General features: G+C 52.3%; 1 protein-coding gene across 3 annotated transcripts in view; it reads left to right on the plus strand.

Moving 5' to 3' along the window:
- Positions 1 to 24,707, plus strand: part of SFXN5 (sideroflexin 5) — an 81,759-nt gene that overhangs the window by 38,002 nt on the left and 19,050 nt on the right. For 2 of the 3 annotated variants that reach the window (XM_081925283.1, XM_081925282.1), the window contains 6 exons: positions 4,032 to 4,088; positions 4,839 to 4,904; positions 7,327 to 7,417; positions 10,158 to 10,273; positions 13,728 to 13,813; positions 21,512 to 21,629. In XM_081925283.1, the coding sequence (XP_081781409.1) occupies positions 4,032 to 4,088; positions 4,839 to 4,904; positions 7,327 to 7,417; positions 10,158 to 10,273; positions 13,728 to 13,813; positions 21,512 to 21,629 (534 nt within the window). The remainder of the gene's footprint in view (positions 1 to 4,031; positions 4,089 to 4,838; positions 4,905 to 7,326; positions 7,418 to 10,157; positions 10,274 to 13,727; positions 13,814 to 21,511; positions 21,630 to 24,707) is intronic. The other variant, XM_081925284.1, reaches the window with a different exon arrangement.

Here is a 24,707-nt window from a genome sequence, read left to right on the forward strand (position 1 = left end):
AAGCGTTGCTGCCTCTGACCGCGGAGGCAGAGCAGAGCCCTCACTTGCATCCCTCTAGGCCAGGCATGCAGAACCTTCAGCCCGCAGGCCCAGAGGGGTCCCTAGGAGTCTTGCCCTTTCCTCCCCAGCCAGGCTCACCTGCTCTCACACCTGAGGTCGGTTGTGGGGCAGCTCAACTTGCAGCCCCATAGAGAGCCCTATAAGTCTATGATTCTGTGCAGTTGAGTTGGGTATGTTCAGCCTGGAAAAGAGGAGATCCAGAGGAGATATGACGGCCGTCTTCAAATATCTTAAGGGCTGTCCCCTGGAAGATGGAGCAAGCTTGTTTTCTCCTGCTCCGAAGGGTAGGACTCGAACCCATGACTTCAAGTTACAAGGAAGGAGATTCCAACGAAACATTAGGAAGAATTTTCTCATGGTGAGAGCCATTTGACTGCAGAATGGATGACCTCAAAGGGGGTGGACTCTCCTTCCTTGGAGGCTTTTAAGTAGAGGCTGGATGGTCATTTCTCAGAGATGCTTTAGCTGAAATTCCTGCATTGCAGGGGGTGGACTAGAGCAGTGTTCCCCAACCTTGGGTCTCCATCTGTTTTTGGACTACAACTCCCATCATCCCTTGCTAACAAGACCAGTGGTCAGGGATGATGGGAATTGCAGTCTGAAAACAGCTGGAGACCCAAGGTTGGGGAACACTGGACTAGAGGACCCCCAGGTTCCCTTCCAGCTGTACAGTTCTGTGATTCTATGAGAGTGGGCTCCTATTTATTCCTCTGCTAACACAACCTCTATCTGGTGCCTTTTCAGTTTGGAGCCTGTTCCTTCTGCCTCCAGGGCTTGCTTTCTCCGCTGTTCATCTCTGAGAGCAAGCCCTGCTTGGGGCAGGGAATCGGCAGCGGAATAAGCTCTTTAGCTATTATAATCTTAGCAGCAGTTATAACTGGAACATTTTGACTTCTGAATGATTTCTAGGGGCACCAGCCACAGAATGGGTGCCCAGGGAATGAGCTGCATAGCACACAGGAAGGAAGCCATGGGTCTCTCTCCAGGGAAAGATCAGCCCCTCTGATGCAGCCAAAATGGACCCATGCCAGCAGTGCAGAGAACCCAAGAGAGCAGGGAGGTTGACCAAGGCTGCTCAAAGGTTATTCCCTGCCTTCCCCTGGTGTTTGCTCTCGTGAATGGTCTGGGCTTTTTAGCACGGATCCTGCCCTTAGTGCCAGATTTCAGTTATGGCATGCAAGATGGGAGAGCCCTCACCATAAATTACATTTCTGCCTAGAGATGTGAGGATCACGAAGGAAGGGCAAGCACCTTGATGGGGGCAGGAAATCTCTTGGGATGCCTTGGGAACTCTGGAGGTTGTTCCTTGGGAGACCTTCCACAACAGAAATAAAAAACATTGGATTTTCAATGCAAAAGATCTTTCTTAGCACTCCTGCCTGGCTGTGTCCCAACACCCTCAAAGGGTCCAAGCAGGTTTGCATTCCAAACACCTGTGGATAGCAGATAGAAGCACTGTGTTTCCTTGCACTGGATCGAGTGTCTTGGTGATCTTCCTTTTCCTTTCAATCAGCCAGCAAGTTCCTAGTCCTCATGTTGGTGGAGATGTGCTTGGGAGTGTGTGGGCAGAGCCTGGTCAGGTGGGGAAAGTCTTAAGACCTTTTCCTCTCGGTATGAAGAGCCGGGAGCCGAGGAAATCAGACAAACGGATGCAGAATCCGGAGTACCTTTGGTGCAGAGTGTGCCTGGATGTTGCTGCGCTTGGCATTGAGAGTCAAGTAAAGGTAGCAAAAGGAGCATCGTGCGTACCTTTGAACTTTCCGCAGGAAGTCTGGAGGAAATGGGGCCTCTGCAGAGAGGACCTCCTCTTTGGGCAGCTTCTTGTTCTGCCCTCCCCTCCTTCTCGCTTTTGCTGTCATTGCCCTTCCTCTTCCTCCCTCTCACCCCTCCGGTTTTCTCCCCACCCTCTTCCTCCCTCCTCTCTGACTCCTCTCTGTTTCTCCCCCTCTTCTCTCCTCTCAGCCTCATTTCCCAGGTTCTGCCCGGCAACTGGAGAGGAACAGAGAGAGAGAGAGCAGTGCAGAGCCAGTTTTTAGGGTGCAGGTTGCAGCCCAGGTCATGTCAGGGCCCCGACGGAGGTAAGCGCCACCCAGAGCAGCTCTGCAGGGGATAGAGGGGAGCCCCTGAGGCCTTGGCACCGGCAGAAGCTGGGCTGCTCAGGGACACCCCCCACCCCCAAACCCACCCTCCGGCACATCTTTCCTGGATGTCAGGGGTGAGGGAAGGCCTGCCTGCCTCATCTATTTATTTATTCCAGATGCTTCTATATAACACTGAATACCAAAAAGCAGTGCAGTCTGCAAAGGAAGGGCAAAGGGAAATAGCAAGCAAGGTCTGAAACCACAAATACACCAGCGCCACCTGAATCAGTGAAATCTGGGTGAGGCAAGAACTTAGCAGCCCAGTTTGAGAACTTCTTAAAAGTCCAGTAAAGGAAGAAGAGTTTGGATTTGATATCCCGCTTTATCACTACCTGAAGGAGTCTCAAAGCGGCTCACATTCTCCTTTCCCTTCCTCTCCCACAACAAACACTCTGTGAGGTGAGTGGGGCTGAGAGACTTCAAAGAAGTGCAACTAGCCCAAGGTCACCCAGCAGCTGCATGTGGAGAAGCGGGGAATCGAACCCGGTTCACCAGATTATGAGTCCACTGCTCTTAACCACTACACCACACTGGCTGAAGGGAGCCATCAGGTGTCATTTTGAAACTCATGGCAATGGAGGCCTAAAGGGCTGGTTCCACCTTCAGAGAAGGCTCCCTTCTAAGAAATCATTAGACAGCAATCCTCTGTGTCTCCTCTGGAGGCTCAGGGGGGAAGGGGGTCAGCCAGGTATCCAGGCCCTTTGTGGTTTGGGGGCTTATATGTCCTCAATACCATCTTGAACGTGGTCCCGTATCTAACTGGCCGTCAGTGCAGCTCCTAAAGTCACGGCGAAATAGGTGCTTAGCACCGCAGCCTGCTGAGTTCTGCACTGGACGCACCTTCTGGGCCAAGCGTGAAGGCAGCCATGCATCACGCGCATTGTGCCATCTGGTTGTGAGTTTATAGGCGCATGAACTGCAGTGGCCAGATTGTCCCTGTCCTGACAAAAAAAGATGTACCAGGCAGGGATTCCTGTGTACCAGCGAGGGAGTAGGTCGTGCTGAGCTGGACGAGACCCTGGTCCGACTCTGGGGGAGAAGGCAGCTTCTGAGATGGCAGGGGTTCCTCTTCAGGTGAATGTGAGGGCAGGGGGCTTTATTGGAGCCCCCGACAGCCACAGTGGGCAAACCTGTGTACAGTGGTACCTCGGGTTACATACGCTTCAGGCTACATACGCTTCAGGTTACAGACTCCGCTAACCCAGAAATAGTGCTTCAGGTTCAGAACTTTGCTTCAGGATAAGAACAGAAATTGGGTTCCGGCGGTGCGGCAGCAGCAGGAGGCTCCATTAGCTAAAGTGGTGCTTCAGGTTAAGAACAGTTTCAGGTTAAGAACAGACCTCCAGAACGAATTAAGTACGTAAGCCGAGGTACTACTGTACTGCAGGAGCCCCAAGGTACTCTGTGGCCATGCAGCAGCCCCCTCCCCATTTTCCCAGCACAGGAACTCGGTTGGGAAAGACTGCTGCCCCTGGGCTGAAGGAGCTCTGGGCTCGCGGGGTCTAAGTTAGCAAGAGAGGTTCCAGAGTGTGTGCATGTGTGTGTGCATGCGAGAGAACAAGGGAGAGAGTGCTGTATCTGCCAAAGGTGCCCCTCTCTGCAGGGCTTGTTCTTTCGCGGATACATAACACCATTGTCTGGATTTGATAACAAAAACTTCCCTTCCCAGCGGTAGCCATAATTGGAAATGCTGCTTTCCTGCATGTTTGCTATAACTCCTTCTTTTCAGCAATTGTGCTGCTGCTGTTGCCTGCCCACCCGCCCTCTCCCTCGTTCTCTCTCTCTTTTAACCAGCTGTTTGTTCCTGTTTCTTTCTGTTTTGTCCTTTAGTGGTTGAATCAGAGCCACAATGCCTGTGTCAACTATGCAAACCGAAATGCGACAAAGGTGAGCGGTCGTTTTACGTGTGCGCCATTTTCAAGGAAGCTGATGTAAGTTTCTCCCCTGGAAAGCGCTTGGCCTGCACCTCTGGCCCCCACCTGGTCCCACTGGCCAGAGGCTCCTCGTCCCGAGGAGATTGTGCTGCCCTGGGCTGCTGTGATTGACAGGAGGCTCAGTTGCTGTGGATGGATGAAACAGCTCAGGGATGGCGCAGTGGCAGAGCCCAGCCACTTACGCCATCCCTGAGACCTGCAATGTATTGCCTTGTTATATCTTTCAGTTCTGTTCATTTCCTCTTATCCTCTTTGTGGGCCCCAGTGGTTTTTGTGCTCTTGTGGGGACCCCTTCCTTGGCGCTTCTGCAGCGTGCGCACAGGTGGGGCACAAGTTCCCCATGTTTCCAGGGGCCCCATTGCAGAGGGGCACTCTCCCTGGCACTGGCAGAGTCCCATCTCTTCCCTCAATCTGCACACACACAGCCATGCCCAGAGCATGCCTGGAGGACGCCATGTTCTCCCTCTTGTTTGAATTTTATTGTTATTCATGTTTTTATACTGGAATTTATGCTGCTTTTACAATTAAGTGTTTTAAATTTGTTGCCCGGTTTTTGAACGGGGAAGGGCGGGGTATAAATAAATTATTATTATTATTATTATTATTATTATTATTATTATTATTATTATTTTGCAGTCCCTGTGAGCTGGGCTTCAGGAGGCATGTTCTGGCTGACACGTTGCTTTTGTTCTTCTTCCTGCAGCCTTCTCCAACGTCCAAGTTCATCCAGGGCTACTTGGGAGCTGTCATAAGTGCTGTCTCGATCGCAGTGGGTAACCCTTTCGTCTTCTCTCTGTCGGTGTGCTCTGACCGCTGGGCACCTGGGCAAAGACCTAGCTCTGGGCCCAGCCCCTCTGGATGGCCGCCTCTGCCGGCTAGCACCCTGTGCCTTTGCACCTGGCGCCTCGCAGGAGGCACTGCCAGCCGTGGCTGCGCCTTGGTCGCTTGCCAATGCCTCCCCATTGCCAGGGCTAGTCATTATTCAGTTCCTTTGCACTGCTAGCTCTCAATGGGTGAGAAGAGTCTTGCCCTGGAGAACAGGGTATGTGATTATGTTCCTCAAACAGGTGTTTATGCCACACCTTTTGTTCGAAAAAGGAAGATGTTGGGGGCTGGAAGAGAGAGAGAGAGAATGGCCTGCTTCTTTCTTCCCCAGATTCAAAGGCCTTAGGCCTCATTAAATGCACTCTGATGTCAATTAGCAGCAAATCACCTCCTAGGGTGATCCCATTAGGACTAGATGACCTGAAAACAAGTGCCATTCCCCACCTCCCAGTGGTCTGCAAAAGATCTTGTATTAATTAAAACCAGGTCTCTCCCTACCCCCCTGCAAGTGCACAGCCTGCCCTGGGCGGCAGACAGAATGCAGGGGGGCACTGGGTCAGAAGAGGGCCTGGAGGGTCAAAGAGCAGCTCTGAGAGAGAAGGGTTTCCAGGTCATGGTTCTTGCCCAGAAGAGCGGCAGCTGCAGACGTCATTTACAACAATAAGCAGTTTAGAAAAGTCAAGAAGCGTCCAAGATCCATGCATAGGGGGCTTGTGAGTCAGCTGCATAAGAAAGTGAGGATTTTGTAGCACAGCCTTCCCCAACCTGGTGCCCTCCAGATGTTTTGGACTATGTCTGGGACGCATAGAAGGCGCTGTCTATCTGGAGAGCACCTGTTTGGCAAAAGCTGCTGTAGCCCATATGCCAAATCTGTATGGCAGGAATGGGGGACTGGATCTGGCCCGCAGGACGGGCACTTCCTTCCGCCACCTCTGCCAGGCCATCTCTGCCAGGTGCATGGAGGAAACCCTCATCTCTTAATCCTAGCCCCTGTCTCTGGAAAGGTGTCTCTGCTGCCTGTGGCCTCTGGCAGTTCTCCTTCAGAGCCTAGCAGACGACTAGATACAGAGGTCAGGGTTGGCGTGGATTCAGGGAATGAGAAGGCAGTCGGAGCACCTCTCACAAAATGCCTCCCCCTCTTTTCTGCTTTTCTAGCTGGCCCCAAACTCCGCAGCAATGAGACACCCAAGGGCCCCATGGAGGGCCGATGGTGGGCGATGGCAGTCTGTGCAGCTGCCTGCTTCCTCACCCCCCTTCCCTGCCCCTGCAAATTCACTGCCAGGTTCTCTTCCAGGCTCCTTTTCTGCTGCCCCTCGTCCGCTGCCCCCTTCTCTCTCCACCCCCGGCCATTACACCCCCACAGCGACACCATTTTTCACCCTCCTGTCTAGGTGAGGGCACCCCTGTGGCTTTCCCTAATGCCTGCTCCTTCGCCTTGATAATTGTTTGCGAGGAGGAGGAGCAGCGCACAGGGGCTGCCTTGACAGCCTGCGAATTTGCTGCGATAGCCCATAATCAGGTTGAGATGAAGAAGGAGGCCACCCACCGCCCTCGGCCCTCCTGCAGCCACTTAGGAAGGAGCCCTCCCGCCTGGGGTGGGGTGGCCTCTGGGGGCCAGTCCTTTCAGCCCCAAGGGCCTTGGTCTGGCCTTTACACCTTTGTGATGCGAACCTCAAAACAATGGTCTCTCCTCAGGCCCTAAATCCTCCCTCTCCCCCCCCCCCCCAGCACGCCAAAGTCCCCTGTGCGGGAGGAGACCCTTGTAGGCACCCCCCACTTTCCTGGTTCTGGCCTGGGAGAATAAACACACAAAGATAACGCAGGAAACTTCTGTAAAATAATTTCCATTCCTTGAATCTTGCTCCCAGGTTGAGGATCTGGGAGGCTGGATTTCAGCCCCTGTCAACATACGGATTGCTTTTTGAAACATATTAGATTTTAACATTTGATTGTTTTAACTGCATGTTGTTTGAACTGTGCAGATCACCCAGAGGAGGCTGTTCATTGATTGATTAGAATGGCCGATTAAAATGATTCCGTGTTAGGAGCTGGCAGGGTCACAGAAAGTAAAACCTCTGGTTGTGATCAGAGTTACCTCAGCAGCAGATGCTGCGCTTGTTTTGCTATCTATTGCTATTTTACTGATGGCTTTGCTTGGCATTTTTGGTTTTAAATGTTGTATGTACATCCCCCCCCCCTTTTTAGTGACCTTATTGTGTTTTATGTAAACTGCTTAGGGATTTTGCATATTAAGCGGTCTGTGAATATTACCGATGGTGGTGGCCTATGGGGTTGGGCTGTGGCTGCTCTGCCCCCCCTGCTTTCCTCAAGGCTTCTTTGCCCCCCCCCCTTTTCTTCTCCTGCAGGTGGGCCTTAACGTTCTGATCCAGAGAGCTAATCAGTTTACACCGGCCACCCGGCTCCTGATCCAGAGATTTGTGCCATTCCCCGCTGTAGGTAAGGGGGTGCATACTTTCCCCTCTTTCTCTGCTTCCGTAGAGAAAATGGGCTTCCACGGTGCGCTTGGAAGGGCTGCCCACAAAGTCCCATTTACAATACGATATGATACGATAATCTTTATTGTCATTGTCCCATACAGAACAACAAAATTGATAGAAATCTACCTCAGACATTAAAAACCTACCAGCCTGCTATCCCAGCCTGGTTAACCCCCTAAAAACTCTGATACCCCATAATTGAATACATTATACTCACATAAAGACTACCTTACACTGCATTTAAAACCAAAATCGCATTTGGATAGAAACTGTTTCTCAGGCAGCTAGTCCTGGTCTTTATAATCCTGTACCTTCTTCCAGAAGGCAGAAGCTGAAAGAGATCATTTCTGGGCTGCGCACTATCCTGCGCTATCTCTGCAGCTTTCTTATGGCACCTGGAAGCATAGATTTGATCCAAGGTGGGAAGTGTGCACCCAATTATTTGGCCCAGAGTACAAATTTGCATATGCTAATTTATACGCAAAGGTGCAAATTTCTACCTGTTTTCAGAGGGAAAAGCAAAATCTGACTTCATCATCTTGCTGTCGGGGCTTAATTTACCTCTGGTTGACTTAAGAAGACGGAAGAGCCAGAACTCCTAGCTCCATAGGAAAGGGCTCACTCAAATTAACAAAAATGAATATAGCAAAAGAAGAGCTTTTTTTGAGCTTTTCCCTGCATCTGCTTGGGTTATCGGTATTGGTTATTGGTTTGTTTTATGAAAAACAGGAATTTTTAAAAGCTATTTTAAAAATACAGCGTGTGTCTGGCGTTTCATGGCCGCTGCCCGCCTGATGGCAAGGAAAACAAATTGAATGGGGTGGCTTTGAAAGGGAATTGGACCGATTCAGGGTGGAGGAGGCTGGGCCTGCTTCCTCCCGTGTGGCAGGCTGCCTTCCTCTAAGTACCAGCCAGCGGTTGGAGAGCGCCAGTGGGAGGGAGGCCCTGCTTGTGGGCTCTTCCCATTGGGGCATCTGGTTGTCCCCCGTGGAAAATGGGGTGCTGGGCGCCAGGTAGGTCCCCTTGGGCCCTGCTCCACCTGCAGCTGGGCTCTTTAGCATGCGCTTAGGTAAGAAAGAGTCATCCTTGTTGCATCTCACGATGTCCCAGACAGTTGGGGTACGGGGGTGCTGATGCGGATTCCATAATTGTATGCAGGAGGCAGGCAGGGGGAGAGGGATGCTTACCTGAACCAGGTGTGCCTCTGGACCCCTTTGCACCTGGGGGATGGATGGGAAAAGGTGGCCTCTTTGTTCTCTGTGCAAGGCACTTTGAGCAGGAGGAGGAGGAAGAAGAAAAGGAGGAACGACCTTCCTTGTGTTGCGGGAATTTTTCGATCAGATGTGCCCCTTTTGAGCCGTTCATCAAGAGATCAGCAGCACCAACAAGAAAATGTTTCAGATTGTGGACTAAGCCCACTGGCCTCAGCCGCCAGGGCGAGGGGGGATCTCTGTCAGGTTGTTCTATTATTATGCCAAGGTGTTAAGAGAAGGAGCTTAAACTGGAGTCAGAATTGATTGAGGGCCGGCAATTAATTTGCTCAGCCCTTCATTAGTTCTCTGCTTCTTTTATTTGTGTACTGACATACTTAATTGTGTGCCAGGACTCTGGCCATCTTCCTGCTAATTGCCGCTTTGTTATTCTGGGGGCCGGAATCTCTTGCATCAGAATCCTGGGCAAACCAGTTAATTAAACTTTCTGTTATGAAAAGATCGGCTTTGAAGATTTGCCTGAAATGCCCGCCGGTCAGGCTGGGCTAGGCGGAACCAGGCCAAGGCAAGAGGTAGTCGGAGGGACTGGTCTGGTCCGCTGTCAGAAAGTTCTCCCTAACATTTAGTCGGAAGAACTGACTGACGCTAAGAGCTAATTCTCTAACGAAGATTCATGTGTTGCAGGAGGTTGGACTGGATTACCTTTGGGGGGACCTTCCAACCCTACAATGTATGGCTCTATAATGAATTGATTTTAGAAGGCTGTATTATTTTAGTGTTGTTAGCCGCTCTGAGCCTAGTTTTTGGAGGAGGAAAACAAGAAAAAAAATATTCTGAATCTCAGAAGCCAGAACAGCAAGAGGGATCGCTGCGCAGTGAAAGCAGCAATCCCTCTTGCTGTTCTGGCTTCTGGGATAGCTGCGCAGCCTGCATTCACTCCATAAGATGCACACACTTTTCCCCTTACTTTTTAGGAGGGAAAAAGTGAGTCTTATAGAGCAAAAAATACGGTAAATATTATTATTATTATTATTATTATTATTATTATTATTATTATTATTATTATAAGATTCTGGGGCTCCTAAATGCAGTTAGTGAGTGGGAAGAGGCTGTGGCAGAGAGCAGCCCAGAATATGAGGCAGAAGCAGAGAAGGGTCGAGAGGCAGAGTAGAGGCAGGCTGCGGAAGAAGCCAAGGGGTCTCCTCCTGTGCGTCTAGCTCTCCTCCACCCTGGTCTCCCAGAACCTGAAGCGGTATGAAGAGGGTGGAGCAAAGACCCACAAGGCGTCAGAGTCTCTGATTGCTTGGGGAGGAGAAGGCTCCTTAGGTCTCCTCCCCCTCCTGTCTGCCTCATCAGGGCAAGGTCTACTGGGAAGAGATGCTGCGCTCACGAGGCCTGAGCTGTTTCGTTTCTTTGAATAAAGAGTTCCCTTCATGGCACGGCCTGATCCTGACCGCCATTTGCGCTCTCCTTTTCTTCCCCTCGCAGCCAGTGCCAATATTTGCAACGTGGTCCTGATGAGACACACGGAGCTGGAGGAGGGGATCGACGTCCTGGACAGCGATGGGAACAGGGTCGGGTCTTCCAGAATTGCTGCCAAACATGTAGGTGCCGTGGGATTCCCGTGGGTGACTCAGGATCGCTTTGGCCCGTGGATTCATGCACTGGGAGGGTTGCGGGGTGGGGTAGGCCAAGAAGGATGGAGGAGGAGGAGGAATCCACAGAACGCAGATTCTAAAGCAGACTCACTTGATCTGATCCTGGCAAGCCACACCAGGACCCCACGTCAGAATCCGCAGTCCTGCAGGTCCATGACTGATGGATGGATGGATTGATGACATTTCTGTGCCGCTTTCCAGTCAGACAAATCCCAACACGGCTTACAAAACAGTAGATGACAATAGCATAAAAGAGCATCAGAGGTACAGCAAAAATCATATTATGTATAATTAACAAATCCATAAAACATAATCTATAAAACAGCATTTACAAAACAGCAACTTAAAAATATGCTGAACGCTATTATGTTCACATGCAGGCACACGCAATCATGCTCCCCCCCCCAAATAGCTCAAAATCGATCACTCTGTTCAGTCTACTCAGTCCGTTAAAAGAGCCCTGCACATCCATCGTCCAGGAGGACACTGATCCAATGGAAATAACAGAGCTAGACGTGGTCCAAGGGCCCAATCGCTGCCTCTGCCCTTCTTAAAACTCTTTCTCTCTCCACACACACGTTTAGAAAGATCCGAAAACCACCCAGCCTCTCTGCCTGGGAGTGTTTAGCACGCAAATCTTCCTGTCACCTGGTTTTATTTTTACTTATTTTTTATTTGAATCCACACATAAACACACACCCCGTTCTCTGGCAGCCATGTTTCTTGCCCACCCGCCGCCTGGTACAATTCCCTCTGAGAGTGAGGGAACATCAGCAGGTCCTGTCGCTCCCAGGAAAGGGGTCTGCGAGCAGCTGGAGGTTTCTATCTATTTATTAAAAATATTTCTATACCACTATTTCATAGTGGGAGAGAGGGGGCTTATTGCTTTGCTCCCCCCTTGTTTTTATTATGTATTTTGGGGTGGGTGTTCCTTGTATTTTTATGTTGTGAACTGCCCTGAGATGGAAGGTGGTTTACTTACATACATACATAATAAATAAATAAACATACATCAAAGTGATTTACAGTAAGGCATAAAGCCATAAAATAAAAACCATAAAAAATTAATACCAGACATTAGCTAGCCTCTGGGGAAGGGTGTATTCATGACCTGCATAGGCCTAGCAGAATGGGAAAGTTTTCAGCGGGCGTATAAAAGTCTGCACAGAAGGTGCCAGCTGAGTCTCTAGTGGCAGGGAGTTCCACAAGCCAGGGCTCCATTCTTTGTTGTCCAACGGGCCTGGCCAGCCTTTACACGTGAGGCTCCCCCTGCCTGCAGAGGGTGTCAGGCGGCAGGTCGAAAGGGCAGCATGCGGGAGCTTTCCTTTTGCATCTCCCCCTCCACGCATTCTAGCCAGAAGAGCGTCTTTTCTGAGCCATGCGTTGCCCCCGCAGCCCCCTCTGGTGGGCCTGTGCAGCCAGAGCAGCGACGGAGGAGCAAAGTGCTCTTGTCTCTGCGCTTAGGAAGAGGGAACTTGATTCGGGGCCTCCGGAGAGGCCGAGCAGCCGCTCTCAGTGCTTCCAGATGCCCCTTTTGCTCCCCTCTGTGGTTGCCCAGGAAGAACAGGAGAACCTCAAGTGCAGCTCCAGGAAGGCAGAGAAAACACACAGCTTTATTTTTAATTATTTATTTTTTAAAAAATTGAGTGGGAGGAAACTGCAGGACTTTTTAACCCCCGCCTTCCTGGAATTCATTAGCAACTGCCTCTGGAAAGATGTGCCAGCTGTTTCCAGGCTGCCTCCAACACCTGGCTGGTTTCCTTAGGAGCCTCCTGAACTCCGCCATCTGTGCACAACTGCGCTGGGACTTTCCCGTTCTTCTTTTCCTTGGCGCTTCTGCGTCCTCAGCTTGTGCCTGAGAAAACCCACGTGAAGCACAGGCGCTTTGGACTGACTTTGCCAAGGGCAGTAATAATAATAATAATAATAATATACAGTCATACCTCGGGATGAATATGCTTCAGCTTAAATATTTTCGGGTTGCGCTCCGCAGCGACCCAGAAGTAACGGAGTGTGTTACTTCCGGGTTTTGCCGCTCACGCATGCGCAGATGCTCAAAATGACGTCATGCACGGAAGCGGCGAAAAGCAAACCTACGCATGCGCAGACGTGCAGTCGCGTCTTACGTTCGCTTCAGGATGCGAACAGGGCTCCGGAACGGATCCCGTTCGCATCCAGAGGTACCACTGTATTTATATGCCACTCATCTGAATAATCAGCCAGATGGGTGGCATATAAATTATTATTATTATTATTATTATTATTATTATTATTATTATTATTATATTTGCCATTGTGTTGGGTGGAGGGTCGGAGCCAGAAAGAATCCTCTTTCGGCCCCTTTTGCCTGAGCAGAGGACTGACACCTGTCCGATGAGAATCCATGCAATCTCTTTCAATTAGCCGTGTTTGAGGAAGTCATGTGACTGCCGCGCAGGCCTCCTGCTGCTCCTTTGCCCCAAACCACAGCCTCCCAAGATTGCTTTTTATTTTTAAAAGCGCTGGGCTTTTCTGCGTGTGATGCTGAGCTTACTGCTCACTCGCTCGTGCTGCCTGAAGCCATCTGCTCTCCAGGCACCATAGTGGGTTTCACTTTTGCTCAGTCCTGCCTTTCTTGAACTTTGGCGAGGAGGGGGCAGGAGGGGGATCCCACTGTGGACCCAGGTGGAAGCGGGATAGGATGTTCTGTCCCCTCACTCACCCAGCCTTCTGTTTCTGTAGCGTGAGACCAGGACTGAACTGCCACCAGAGCTGAGAGTGGCCATCGGCAGCCCTGTCCCCTGGAGCAATAAAACACATGCCAAGCCCCCACAAAGGATAGCAGCTTGAAAAGCTTTGGGGTGAAGGCTCTACAGAGTTTGGGTTGCAGCCTGAGCATGTTTGATGCTCAAGTGCCCACACTGGTGGCGTCTTGTTTGGTAGGCAGAACTGGCTCTGTTACAGGTGCCACATAATATTGCTGTTGACATCTGTCTATCTCAAGAGACAATGGAGTTCGCCTCCTGGGGTGAAGTCAAACTGCCCCGTTAGCACATGCCAGGGCAGCGTGTCTCTTGCCCAAAACCAAAAAACATGATTTTAGTATTGTATGTATGATGTAAAGACCATATTTAAAGAAACAGACACTTGGTGGAATATAAATGTCTTGTTCTTCTGTTTTGTCTTTGGGAAGTTCTGTAGAATTGCATGCAGAATTGTGTGCGATGAGTTTCTGTATTATTCTGTATTATTTTACTGTTCTTAGCCGCTCTGAGCCCGGCTTCGGCTGGGGAGGGCGGGATATAAATAAAATGTTATTATTATTATTATTTTATTATTATTATTATTCTACTTGAGTCTGCCCTCGAAGTGACTGTTTCTCTTTCTTCTGGTCCCCTTTCTCCCCCCCCCCCCGCCCCAGGCACTGCTAGAGACGGCCCTGACCAGAGTGGTCCTGCCGATGCCTATACTGGTTCTACCTCCCATCGTCATGTCTCTACTGGAAAAGTAAGTGGCAGGAGTCTGGGGTGGGGCAAGGGGCGATGCTCAGAAAGGAAGGAGGGAAGGAACTCCCCTCCCCTACATGGCCGGGATCAGAGGAGTGGTGGCATTGCCCCCAAGAGCAAAGGGCACTCTAGAACCATGTGAAGGGACCCCCAAGGGACATCTAGTCCAACCCTCTGCAATACAGGAATTGCCACTTTCCTAACTTTCCCCGGGATGGTGGCAGCTGCTGCCCCACAGAGCCCTTTCCAGAGATTTGCAACAGAGCAGCCCATTTCGTTCTTGATCATTGAATTGTAGAGGTGGAAGAGACCCCTCAGGATCATCTAGTCCAACCCGCCGTTCAGTGCAGGAATCACAGTTTGACAGCCCCAACAGACGGCCACCCAACCTCTTGAGAACCTCCAAGGATGGAGACTCTGCCACCTTCCGAGGGACATCAAAGCTCCCTGCCTCCCTGCTGCCGAGGCCGAGCGAGTGCTTGGATCAGGGCCTCCCAAGGAGGGAATGGCTGGGAACGGGGGTGAACCCAGAACCACGGCAGCTTTTAGGTCCTGCAGCGGCCTTTCCCAGCCTGCTGCCCTCCAGAAACTGGGGGCTCCATCTCCCATCAGCCCTTCTGTTAAGAGCAACAGGAGCTTTCCCCCAGGGTCTTTCTGCCTGGAGTGGGGTCTTTTCTGGACCCTCCTTTGCCCAACCACGTCTTGCTCCGGCAAGCCTGTGCCAGCCAGCCACGGAAGGCCCAAGGTCCCCTTGCGCTGTTCCTTGACAGGCAGCATGGAAGGTGACGCATTTTGAAAGTAAATTATCATTACAAATAGTTCCATCATTTTGAAGCAAGTATTAATTAAACCTCCTTAATTAACTGACTGATTGAAATCTGAAATGGGCAGAGAGCCAGGAGACGACTTCTGAGGGAAGGAGTCAGGCAGTGCAGAAACCACACCTAATGGATGAGCTGGAAATGCCCCCCCCCCATGTTCCAGATGTGGTTAAACTGGAGTGAGAGAGAAGTGCGCTCTTGACAAAGCCCAGAGGCACTCTTCACGCGCCCAGGGGCTGAGACCCGGCGTCCTAGGATTTGTCTTGAAAAAGAAGCACGTTTCACTTTATTGGTTATTTAACAAAATTTACGCCTAATCCCCACCCCCTGCAAAAAACAACAACCCCAAAGTGAGTTATATAAATAATGGAAAACATTCCTAAGAAAATGCAAGGAAAATCAACCAGACTCTTACAAACAACTTTGGAGAATCTGCTGTGAGGCACAGCTGCTGCAAGTGGGTCTGCTGGACCAGGCCAGTGGCCCGTCTAGTCCAGGATCCTGTTCTCCCAGTGGCTGACCAGATGCCCCAGTGGGAAACCTGCAAGCAGGACTGGAGCGCAAGAGCAACTCTCGCCTCCTGGGGTTTCCAGCAACTGGAGCAGCTCCCATTTCTCAGCTGTTGGGGGTTGCTGTGATCTTCCTGGATTTAAGATCAGCACAGATCCTGATGATCCTTGCAGTGGTGAAGGTGGGGGCGGGTCTCTGCTTGGACCCAGCAGCCCCTCCCTCCTTCCAGGCCCCCTCCCTTTACCTCTCTCCATCTGGAGGCGCCCATGGCCTCCTCCGTCTCTCCCAGGCTTCTTGGTGTCCCTCCTCCTCTTTCCCTCCCGCTGCGCATTTCAGCTCCCGGAGACGCTGTTCCTTGTTCTCCAGGCTGCTGCATGTTGTTCCCACTGGCGGGCTTCTCTCCTGCGGCTCGGACACTCCAGGGAAGCTCCCAGCCCAGCCAGGCAACGTCTATTTCGAGCCCAGCCTGGGGTTGCTCAAGCTGCAAGGCCACAACCTTCCCCGCAAGCCCCGTCCGTTGACGCTTGCGTAGAAATCAGGAGGCTCCTATTTGAGGAAGCCACCACTTCACGTGTGGGGAGTCCAGGTCCAGAACAGGGAAATCAGCCTCATGGATCTCCCTGTGGATGGTTCCAAGATCAAAGAATAGGAGAGTTGAGAGGGACCCCAAGGGTCATCCAGTCCAACCCCCGGCAAGGCAGGGATCACAGCTGAAGAATCCCTGGCCACCCAACCACCATTTAAAAACCTCCAAGGAAGGAGAGCCCTCTTCCTTCCAAGGGAATCTGTTCCACTGCAGGTAAATGAAGAATAAGATGAAGCATTTCCATCTTGAAGAAGTCTATGCTTATTCACTAGCTGCAGTCCTCCATCTCAAGAGGAGTTTCTGCTGGGGAATCTCAGGCCAAAACCGGACCGCTATCCCCTCTGTCTGGCCCTCAGCACTCTCCCCTGGCCACATCCTTCCCCATGCCCCCCCCAAGTGCTTCTGCCTGGCTGGAATGTGTCCCTGAACACTGCTTGGGCCTCTGGATGGAGGACAGAAGCTTTCCTGGTTCTTCACAGGTGAAGCCTAATTCATTGCTCCTCCCACTTTTGCCTCTCGTCCCGCCCACCACTGGCATGGCCCCATCCCCAAGGTTGTCCAGAAGGGAATGTGGGCTCAAAAGCTCTCTTGCCCCCCTCCCAGGAATTTAATCCCAAGGAGTCCTGTGCAGTTTGGGGTATGTGTGTGTACCCCAATTTCTTCCTGATGCCACAGGGTTTAGACCCGTGTGCTGTTTCTGTGTTCTGGATGACTTCCAGTGCTCCTTGCTGGCAACCTGTGATTCCTGCACTGCAGTCGGTTTTAGCTAGATGGCTCCTTGGGTCTCTTCCACCTCAATAATTCTGTGATTCCAGCCCTGCAGCAGCTGCTTCTGTCCACACGGGTCTTTGCCGGCTCTCCAGCCAGCGGTCTGTGGCGAAGGTCCACCTGGTGCCCTGTGCCCTCTCGCCCACCCTGCCCCTTTGCCAGCTTCCCCCCCCCCGCCTCGGAATCGAGGCATCGGTGGCAGCTCTGTTTAATATAAACATGACACTTTCCCGCCCCGCCCCGAATCTGTCAGTTTGGGAGCCTTCGGTTAGCTCCTGTCATATTTAGTTTAGCATCTCACACCTTCTCAGAGGCAAGTGCCATTCTGGAGCACGAAACCCGATAACTCCATCGGAGTTCCGAGAGCAACTTCCATATGGAAGACTTTGCAGAGCCCCCTGAAAACGGCGGCAGCCAGCTGCCACATTATGCAAAATGCGAACCACAATTGGCGACGTGCTGAAAGTTGAATGAAGGTGTATTTGCAAGATCTGCGATGCGCTGTGTCTGCGGAGCAGGTGTACTGTCTGCATAACTTTTTGTATGTGTGTCATCGTAGAGGAAGCAGAGACTAGGAGGCCTTCCGATTTTAGACTCGCTTGCCCCCCACAGCAGTCTTAGGTCTTGTCAGGACCTGCAGCAAGGGCCAAAGTCTGGCAGGAGTAAGGCTTCAAGGCAGCAGTGCTGAGGATCAGAGTGGGAATCACTAGCCGCTAGGAGCACTTGCAAGAAAACAGGTGCCCAGCACAGCGCAGGCACCAGCACAGAGTTTCTGGATGGGTAGATTGAGTTAATCTGAGGCAGTTAAAATCAGCCAAGGAAAAGGGGAGATTTAAATCCAGTTTCCCACATCATATATTTCGCAAACAATGGTGGAGATATGACCATAACCATGTGAATTTACAAAAAAAAGGAGAGCATTATTTACACTGCTGCTTTGTTCTTACAACCAGACATTGCATCTCTTTGTTCTACCCATTGATGGAGTTTATGAAAACTAAGAATATAAGGATAGCCTTCTGGATCAGGCCAGTGGCCCATGCAGTCCAGCATCCTCTTCTCACAGGGGCCAACCAGATGTCCCTATGGGAAAACCCACAGGCAGGATCCTTTCCCAGGTATTTGGAAGCATTGTGGCTGTGCAGGCAGAGCAGAGCATCCCTCTCCCCCGTGAATACTCCCTCTTGAATCTGCATGATTCCCCCACCCAAGAACCATCACCGAGTAGAAGCTCCTGTTTTATGCATGGTCAAAGTCACAGGTCTGCCAGCACTGTCACTGCTCCAAAGATCCTCGTGGATCTTTGTGGTTTTTAAATGACATGCCAACAAAACAACAAATCACAGGGTGCCTCTGTGAACACACAGGTGGCCTGTAATTTGATTACAGTTTTCAGGGGAATCCATTGTCACAATCAGGGAATCTTTAAGGATCTGTGCTGGATCCATGTGGTTGTGCCATCGGGTGAGCTATGTGTGTGCCAAACTCAGAATCTGTTATTTTACTGACCCAATGACCAATGAAAACTTTAACTTTATTTTTTTTAATAAATATTTTTATTGATTTTCCAATACAAAATTATACAGTCCAAACATCTTATTTATCACCAATTTCTCCTTTAACTTTAGTGGTAGTCTTTGGGGATCCCATATAAAAACCGTGCACATTCCAGAGGACCAGTTGTTGTTTTTAACTGGATCTGACTTCTGACTTCTTGTCACGTGCCTTGCCCCTTGCCCATGGCAGCCATATTTGTGGCAGTGCCCACAACACTTTTTCAAAGCGTCAGATATGCCCACAGGCTCAAAAAAAGCAAAAAGGGGAAACAGATGTGGGACAAACCTTGGGGGCAAGGTGGCCACACTGGGGTCTCCTCCTCCTCCTCCTCCTCCTCCTCTTCCTCCTCTGCTACCAGATCCAGGCAGAGTCTCAAAGGAGGCTGATCTGGTCCATTTGCCATCCTGGATGCGGCTGCCTTTGCAATTCTGCAACTTCTCTTGCAATGAGATGTGGTGGCCCCCAGATCTGTGCTCTTCATCCATGCTGCCGGACTTTTCCTAACTCTTAAAGCATCAAATTCACTAGGGGTGCCTCTGCTAACAAGGCAGCGGCCGCATCCCAGAGGCAACAAGTGTGGGGAGGCTGTTCCCCCGAAGGACGCAGCCTTGCCCCGATCCCCCTCTGGGGCGGCCGTTTGGGGCTTGCTGCTGCCGGGAGAGCCGAGATCTGAAGGCCGGGAGCGGGCGGCCCTGGCGGTTAATTGTGAGTCATTTAGGCTGAACTTTACAAATGGTAGGATCTGAGTTCCCAATTAAGACATTGCACTTCATGTGTTAATTAAGGCTTTTTCTTTAAATCAGGCCACAACTCCTCTTAATTAGGAGGCTATAGCCATTGTAATTTGAACTGGTCTGAGTTTAAAAACACCCATGGCGGAAGTCGCACCTGGGAGCCGCAGCCAGCGAACACTCTAAATTGGTTTCGTTCCCTGGCGGTGATTATGAGGAGCCCAGCAGGGCCGTAATTAGAAGGGTGCAGCCTCTGGAGGGGGAGCAGGGGGGGCTGAGCGGGGAGCGGGCGCTGCCATGGCTCCCAGCGAGGTGGCACGGGCCAGTTTCTCAGCACCAGAGCATGCCTTGAGCGCATGGAAAGTGCTTTGAGCCCAAGGAAGTCCTGCTTTGCACAGCACATGAACTATGCCAGTGTGGTGTAGTGGTTAAGAGCGGTGGACTCGTTATCTGGGGAACCGGGTTCGCGTCTCCGCTCCTCCACATGCAGCTGCTGGGTGACCTTGGGCCAGTCACACTTCTCTGAAGTCTCTCAGCCCCACTCACCTCACAGAGTGTTTGTTGTGGGGGAGGAAGGGAAAGGAGAATGTTAGCCGCTTTGAGACTCCTGAAGGGGAGTGAAAGGCGGGATATCAAATCCAAACTCTTCTTCTTCTTCTTCTTCTATGGAACTCCCTGCCGCAGGAAGCAGAGGTGGTTTCAGAAGAGGATTAGACAAATTCATGGAGGAGAGGGCCATCGATGGCTACCAGCCACAGTAGCCATGCTCTGCTTCCACAGTCGGAGGCAGCCATGCTTCTGGTTATCAGTTGCTGGAAACTGCAGGCGGGGAGAGGGCTCTTGTGTTCAAATCCTGGATGCAGATTTCCCACAGCCACTGTGGGAACAGGATGCTGGCCCAGAGGGGCTGCTGGCCTGATCCTGTTAACTCTTAGGTTCTTTAAGCACCAGCTCTGGCGCATTGTGGAGGCCCAGATCCGCAGCTGCCACTGGTGCTGCTTGGGGAGCTGGTATGCTTGGCAATGCTTGACATTGCTCAGGGGGACCCTATCAGAGAGCCCGTGTGACCTAGTGGCTAGAGTGTCGGACTAGGACCTGGAAGAGACCTGGAAGGTTCAAACCCTCCTTCGGCCATGAAGCACGACCTTGGACCAATCGCTTCCTCTCAGCCTGACCAGCCTCCTCCTCATATAATCCTCACAAAACTATGAAGGCCAAGGTCATCCATGACAAGGGCACCGGCAAGACCAACAGCTGGGGCTTTGTCCGGTTCAAGCTTGTTGTGGGGGTTAAATGGGGAGGAGGAGAACTATGTACGTAATTTTGAGCTCCCTGGAGAAAAGGTGGTCTATAAATTTTTTTGGGGGGGGGGTGCACCTTAGCTAACTTAACGAACAGGGAGGGCAAGGAGATAGGCAAATTCTAGATGTGCAACAGGAGCAGAGGGATGACCTCAGCCCGCTTGGTGCCATTCACACAGCCACATGGATTCTCTTTCCAAAGCACAGGCAAACTGTGAATGCAGGTTGGGCCTCGCTGTGTGATGAGGCCACCAGGAGATGGCAGGTTGGGCTGCAAAGCAGAGATCTCTTCAGCAGGTGCCACGCTCTGCCTGCCCAGCCCCACATGCTGTCACAGACTGGCTGGGCAAAGAGGAGTGGTGGAAGGCACACCAGCCGGGGAACCCCCATGGGAACTCCCGGAGGAAGACGGCTCAGAGCCAGGGGACTGTTGGTGGGAAACAGAGGAGAGGTCAGGGGGAGAAGATAGGGAGGAGGTGCCGGATGCTGAAGGGGCAACAGGGTTTAGTGAGAAGGAAGAGCCCGTGACAGGGAGCGGTTCAGACGCCGAGGCTGAAGCAGAGGAGCGGGGTCCAGAGACTGCTGTAGAATCCAAGGGGTCTCCCTCTCCGACAGCTCCCATCTCCTCTGGTCTCCAAGAACTCACAGGGTCATGAGAAGAGCAGAACAGAGACCAGAGGTGCGCAGGCACAGTTTGAGACTGCTTGGGAAACATCCGGGAGAGGAGGAGCCTTATAGAGGGTGGAAGACAGGAACCTTCAGTCCTGGTAACTGCTCCCTAGGGACAAGACCTGCTGGGAAGCATGCTGAGACCACTAGGCCGAGTTGTCTGTTTGGTTTCTTGAATCAAGAGTTAACTTCACTGACAGCGGAGATCTGCTTTCTTTCTTGCTGACCTGCATCTGACTCCAGCTCCGCATGGCCGTGGGGCCAGCTGACATGCCCTTCAGTGGCCCAGGGAGCTGGGGAGGAGGAATTGCAGGGAGTAAGGTGCGCAGAGTCCCGGGAGACACACAGTGGGAAGAAAGCCTGACAGAGGCCTCCAGCCACGAGGGCAACCCTCTCCTTCCACTGCTGGAGGAGGTAGATGCCTCTGAGCCCCACTTGGCTGGGGGTCAGGTGTGGGCTTGGGGATCATCTGGCTGCCGCCTTGAGAACAGGGTGTTGGACGAGATGCCCTCCGCACCCCACCTTTGGCCCCACCCACCTGCAGCCGCAAGGCTCTCCCGGCACCCTCATGTTCAGTCCATGCCTCTCTCCGCACCAACAAGCCATCGCAATGTATACCTGAGAGTCTGTGCAGCTGTGTTGATCCCACTTTGCAGGCAGGTGTTGCTGAGTCGGAGGTGGCGGGGGTTGGGGGGGCGAGGAGGGATCTCCCTGCTGTGCTCGCTGGTCTCACGACAACAGCCCTCCTTCTTGCAGAACGGCTCTCCTGCGGTCGCGGCCCCGGATGGCCCTCCCCGTGCAGAGTCTTGTGTGCCTTGCTGCCTTCGGCCTGGCGCTGCCCCTGGCCATCAGCCTCTTCCCGCAGATGTCCGAGGTCAGTGTCACAACCGCCTCCCTCCTGGCGACGGGCGGATGGGCGGAAGGGAGCAGGCTGGGGTGGAAGGACCTGTGCTCTGTGGAGGCACTCTGCATGTGCTCTGGGGGGACCTTGTGCTTTCTGATTATTTTGTGTCCTGAATCCATTGCCCTCTGCCAAGGGTCTGTTTCAGGGGTTGACAGCACGACAGCCATGGGCCCTTGAGGTTTTCCCCGGCACCCAAGAAACCTCTGAGTGCCCCACTCCCTGCCCCCTTGGCCATAAGTTGCTGATGGCTGCCACCTTTTCCTTCCCTTGACAAACACAAAGCACTGAAGGAGGACACTCCTTTCCCTCTTCCCCTTTCAGCTCTTTGTGCTTTTCAAAGTTCAGATTAATACTGTTGGATCTGACATTTTCCCAGATCTTTTGGAAAATCCAGCTTGGTGTGTTTGTGCACATGCACACTTTCTCTCCTTCTGTATCTCTCCCTCTGTGTGTAGGGGTGATCTGGGGCAAGGGGGAGAGAAATGACCAGAGTGGGGGGCACCATTGGCTCTCACCCAAAAATCCAAATGTGCCCACGGTCCTGAGAAGGTTGGGGGCCTTGAACCTTTGGGTGCCTAAGGTGTGGCAAGCAACTCTCGCTCTCTCTTCCTCTCCTGCCACGGTCCCACTGCCTCTCTGCACCTGTGTGATGTGGGTGCCTTGTGGGTCCCATCCCAGACTCAAACTTTGCTTATAGGTGATCAAAACAAGTAGAAGGAGGGAGGCACAGAAGGGGTGCCTGCCACCCCAGTGACAGCTTTGAGACATGCTTCTCCTAAATGCCATTATTTGGGGAGACCCCCTGCCCTCTTTTAACCAGGAGCACCATGTTAGTTGATCGTTGGGTTTTAGAGGCTTACCGAAAGGACGTGTGCGAAACACTTGGAAGACCCAGTAAGTGATGTGGGAGTGCTGAGGATGATGGTGATGATTTCCTCTTTTTGTGAGGTGCAGACTGAATGTGGGAGAGGCTGTGGGAGGGAGCCTTGCAGAAAAACACGGCAGAGGGTGTCTCCTTGGCTGTCCCTGAAGTGTGGCGCAGGCCCTCCCTCACCACTGGGGAACCCACCCCCCAATTCACAGCAGGCACAAGCTGAGGCTGGGTGTTGGGGGTGCTGGAAAGAAGAAAGTATCCAGAAAGGCAGTGGGGAAGGAATCAGGCCCTGATGCTGCTCCCCACAGGGCGTGTGTCCTCCAACCCCAACTCCATCCCCACAAGATCTCCACAGAGGGGGTCAGGGCTGCTCTATCCCACATCTCTTTCCAAGTCCTTCCTGGGTTGCTTCTCTGGTAGTGAACGGGGTCATTTCTGGTCACTTTGCCTACCTGGTGGTCCAAGTGGTCCATTGCAGCCCCCCTCACTTTCCTGCCTTGGGGGGCCCAGTTGCACCAGCTTCAGTGCTGCTGCAGCAGTGAGGACCATCTTGAGAGAAGAATGTTCCACGGAAGGGGTCCATGCTGGTTGGGGAGGCCACCTAGGAGGCTGCAGGCAGACTTGAAGGTCTTTTTGGTGATGGTGCCTTCAGAGTCAAGGCTTGGTGTGACTGTGACCCTACCGGAACAACAATATGCCGTATTTGATTTACATGGTTGGTTTTAGGGTTCTTGCGTTGAATAGCTCTTGTCTGTTGCATTAGGTCACCCTGGGGACCTTTGGGCGGATGGGCAGAATGCAGATTTAATCAAACATAAATGGTGATGATGATAATAATTCTAAAAAATTGCAAGTTGAGACGGTGAGCCCAGAGTGTGTGCCAGTGGGGCAGACGAGAGAGAAGTTGTTCAGAAGAACCACCTGGCAGGTGCAGGTACCAGGTGTGGCTAACCAGATGCCCCAAGGGGACACCATCAAGCAAGACCTGAGCAGGACTCTCTCTTCCTGCAGTTTCCAGCAGCTGAGATTCAGAAGCGTTGCTGCCTCCAGCCGTGGAGCAGAGCCATCCTGGCTAGTGTGGCCTGTAGCCACACATCGCCTTGTCCTCCATGCAGTTCCCCAGTCGTCTTTGGCAGCTATCCAAGTTGGCGGCTGCGAAAGGATTCTCACGTTCTGCTAGGACCCCTGCCTTTGGGAGCCAAGGCTTGGAGGCTGCCCATTCTGGAGTCCTGAGCCCCAGCTGAAAGAGCCCTCTCACCTTGACTGCCAGGCTGGTGTCAGGCTCTGGCCTGAAGAGGGAGGCCTTGAGGGATGGCGTGAGGCTCTGGAGAGGCTGAGAGCCTCTCTCCTCCTCCTCCCCCCCCCGGTTTGGATGGGAGACAAGCTGTCTCTGCGGATGGGGGTTTGCTCCCAGCTGAAATTCTGTTCCCTGCACAGGCTTCCTTCTGGATCTCCAGGCCAGGAGGGGGGAGGGAGGGGGGAATAGCTCCCTCTTCCCCAATCTGTTGGAGCCGCCATCTTGCTGGCAGGGCGCCATTGGAAAAGCAAAAGGTTAATGAGCTAATAATTTGCGGCAGTGGGGGTGGGATTGCAGCAGTGGCAGCAGCCGCAGCGGCAGGGAGAGAGGATGACAGTGAACCAGCAATTACTAATTAGATGCAGTTTAACAGGAGGAGCAAGTGACATCTCCTCTTCACCAACTGTCAATAATTAGCGGATCTGGTGAGGCTGAAATGTGTCCACAGTTAAAAGGCTGCTTTTTAATGGAAGGGGGGGAAGGGACTTGATAAAAAGAGCCGCACGGAGGTCACTGCCATGGTCCCCGAGAAAGATCTCCCAATCAGGCAGGGGGACAAGGATCCTCTGGGAGCTGCCGCTGTCTGGGGCGGGTGGCAGAGATGGCCCCCGTGGGAGAGGAAGCCAGGGAGGGGGGCATTGGTTAAACTATGGAACTCATCCCTGCAGGAGGCAGTGGCGGCCACCAAGGAATGGCTTTCAAGACAGATGAGACCCATTGATGGAGGAGGAGAGGGCTATGGATGTCTACTAGCTATGCTTGGAGGCAGCAATGCTTCTGCAGGCATCCGGGAGGGGAGAGAGCTCTTGGGCTGGGATCTCGCTTGCCGGTTTCCCATGGGGGCATTGGCTGGCCGCTGTGAGGACAGGAGGCTGGA

The sequence above is a fragment of the Podarcis melisellensis genome (assembly GCF_964234715.1).
Source record: "Podarcis melisellensis genome assembly, chromosome: 9".
Classification (NCBI taxonomy): Eukaryota; Metazoa; Chordata; class Lepidosauria; order Squamata; family Lacertidae; genus Podarcis; species Podarcis melisellensis.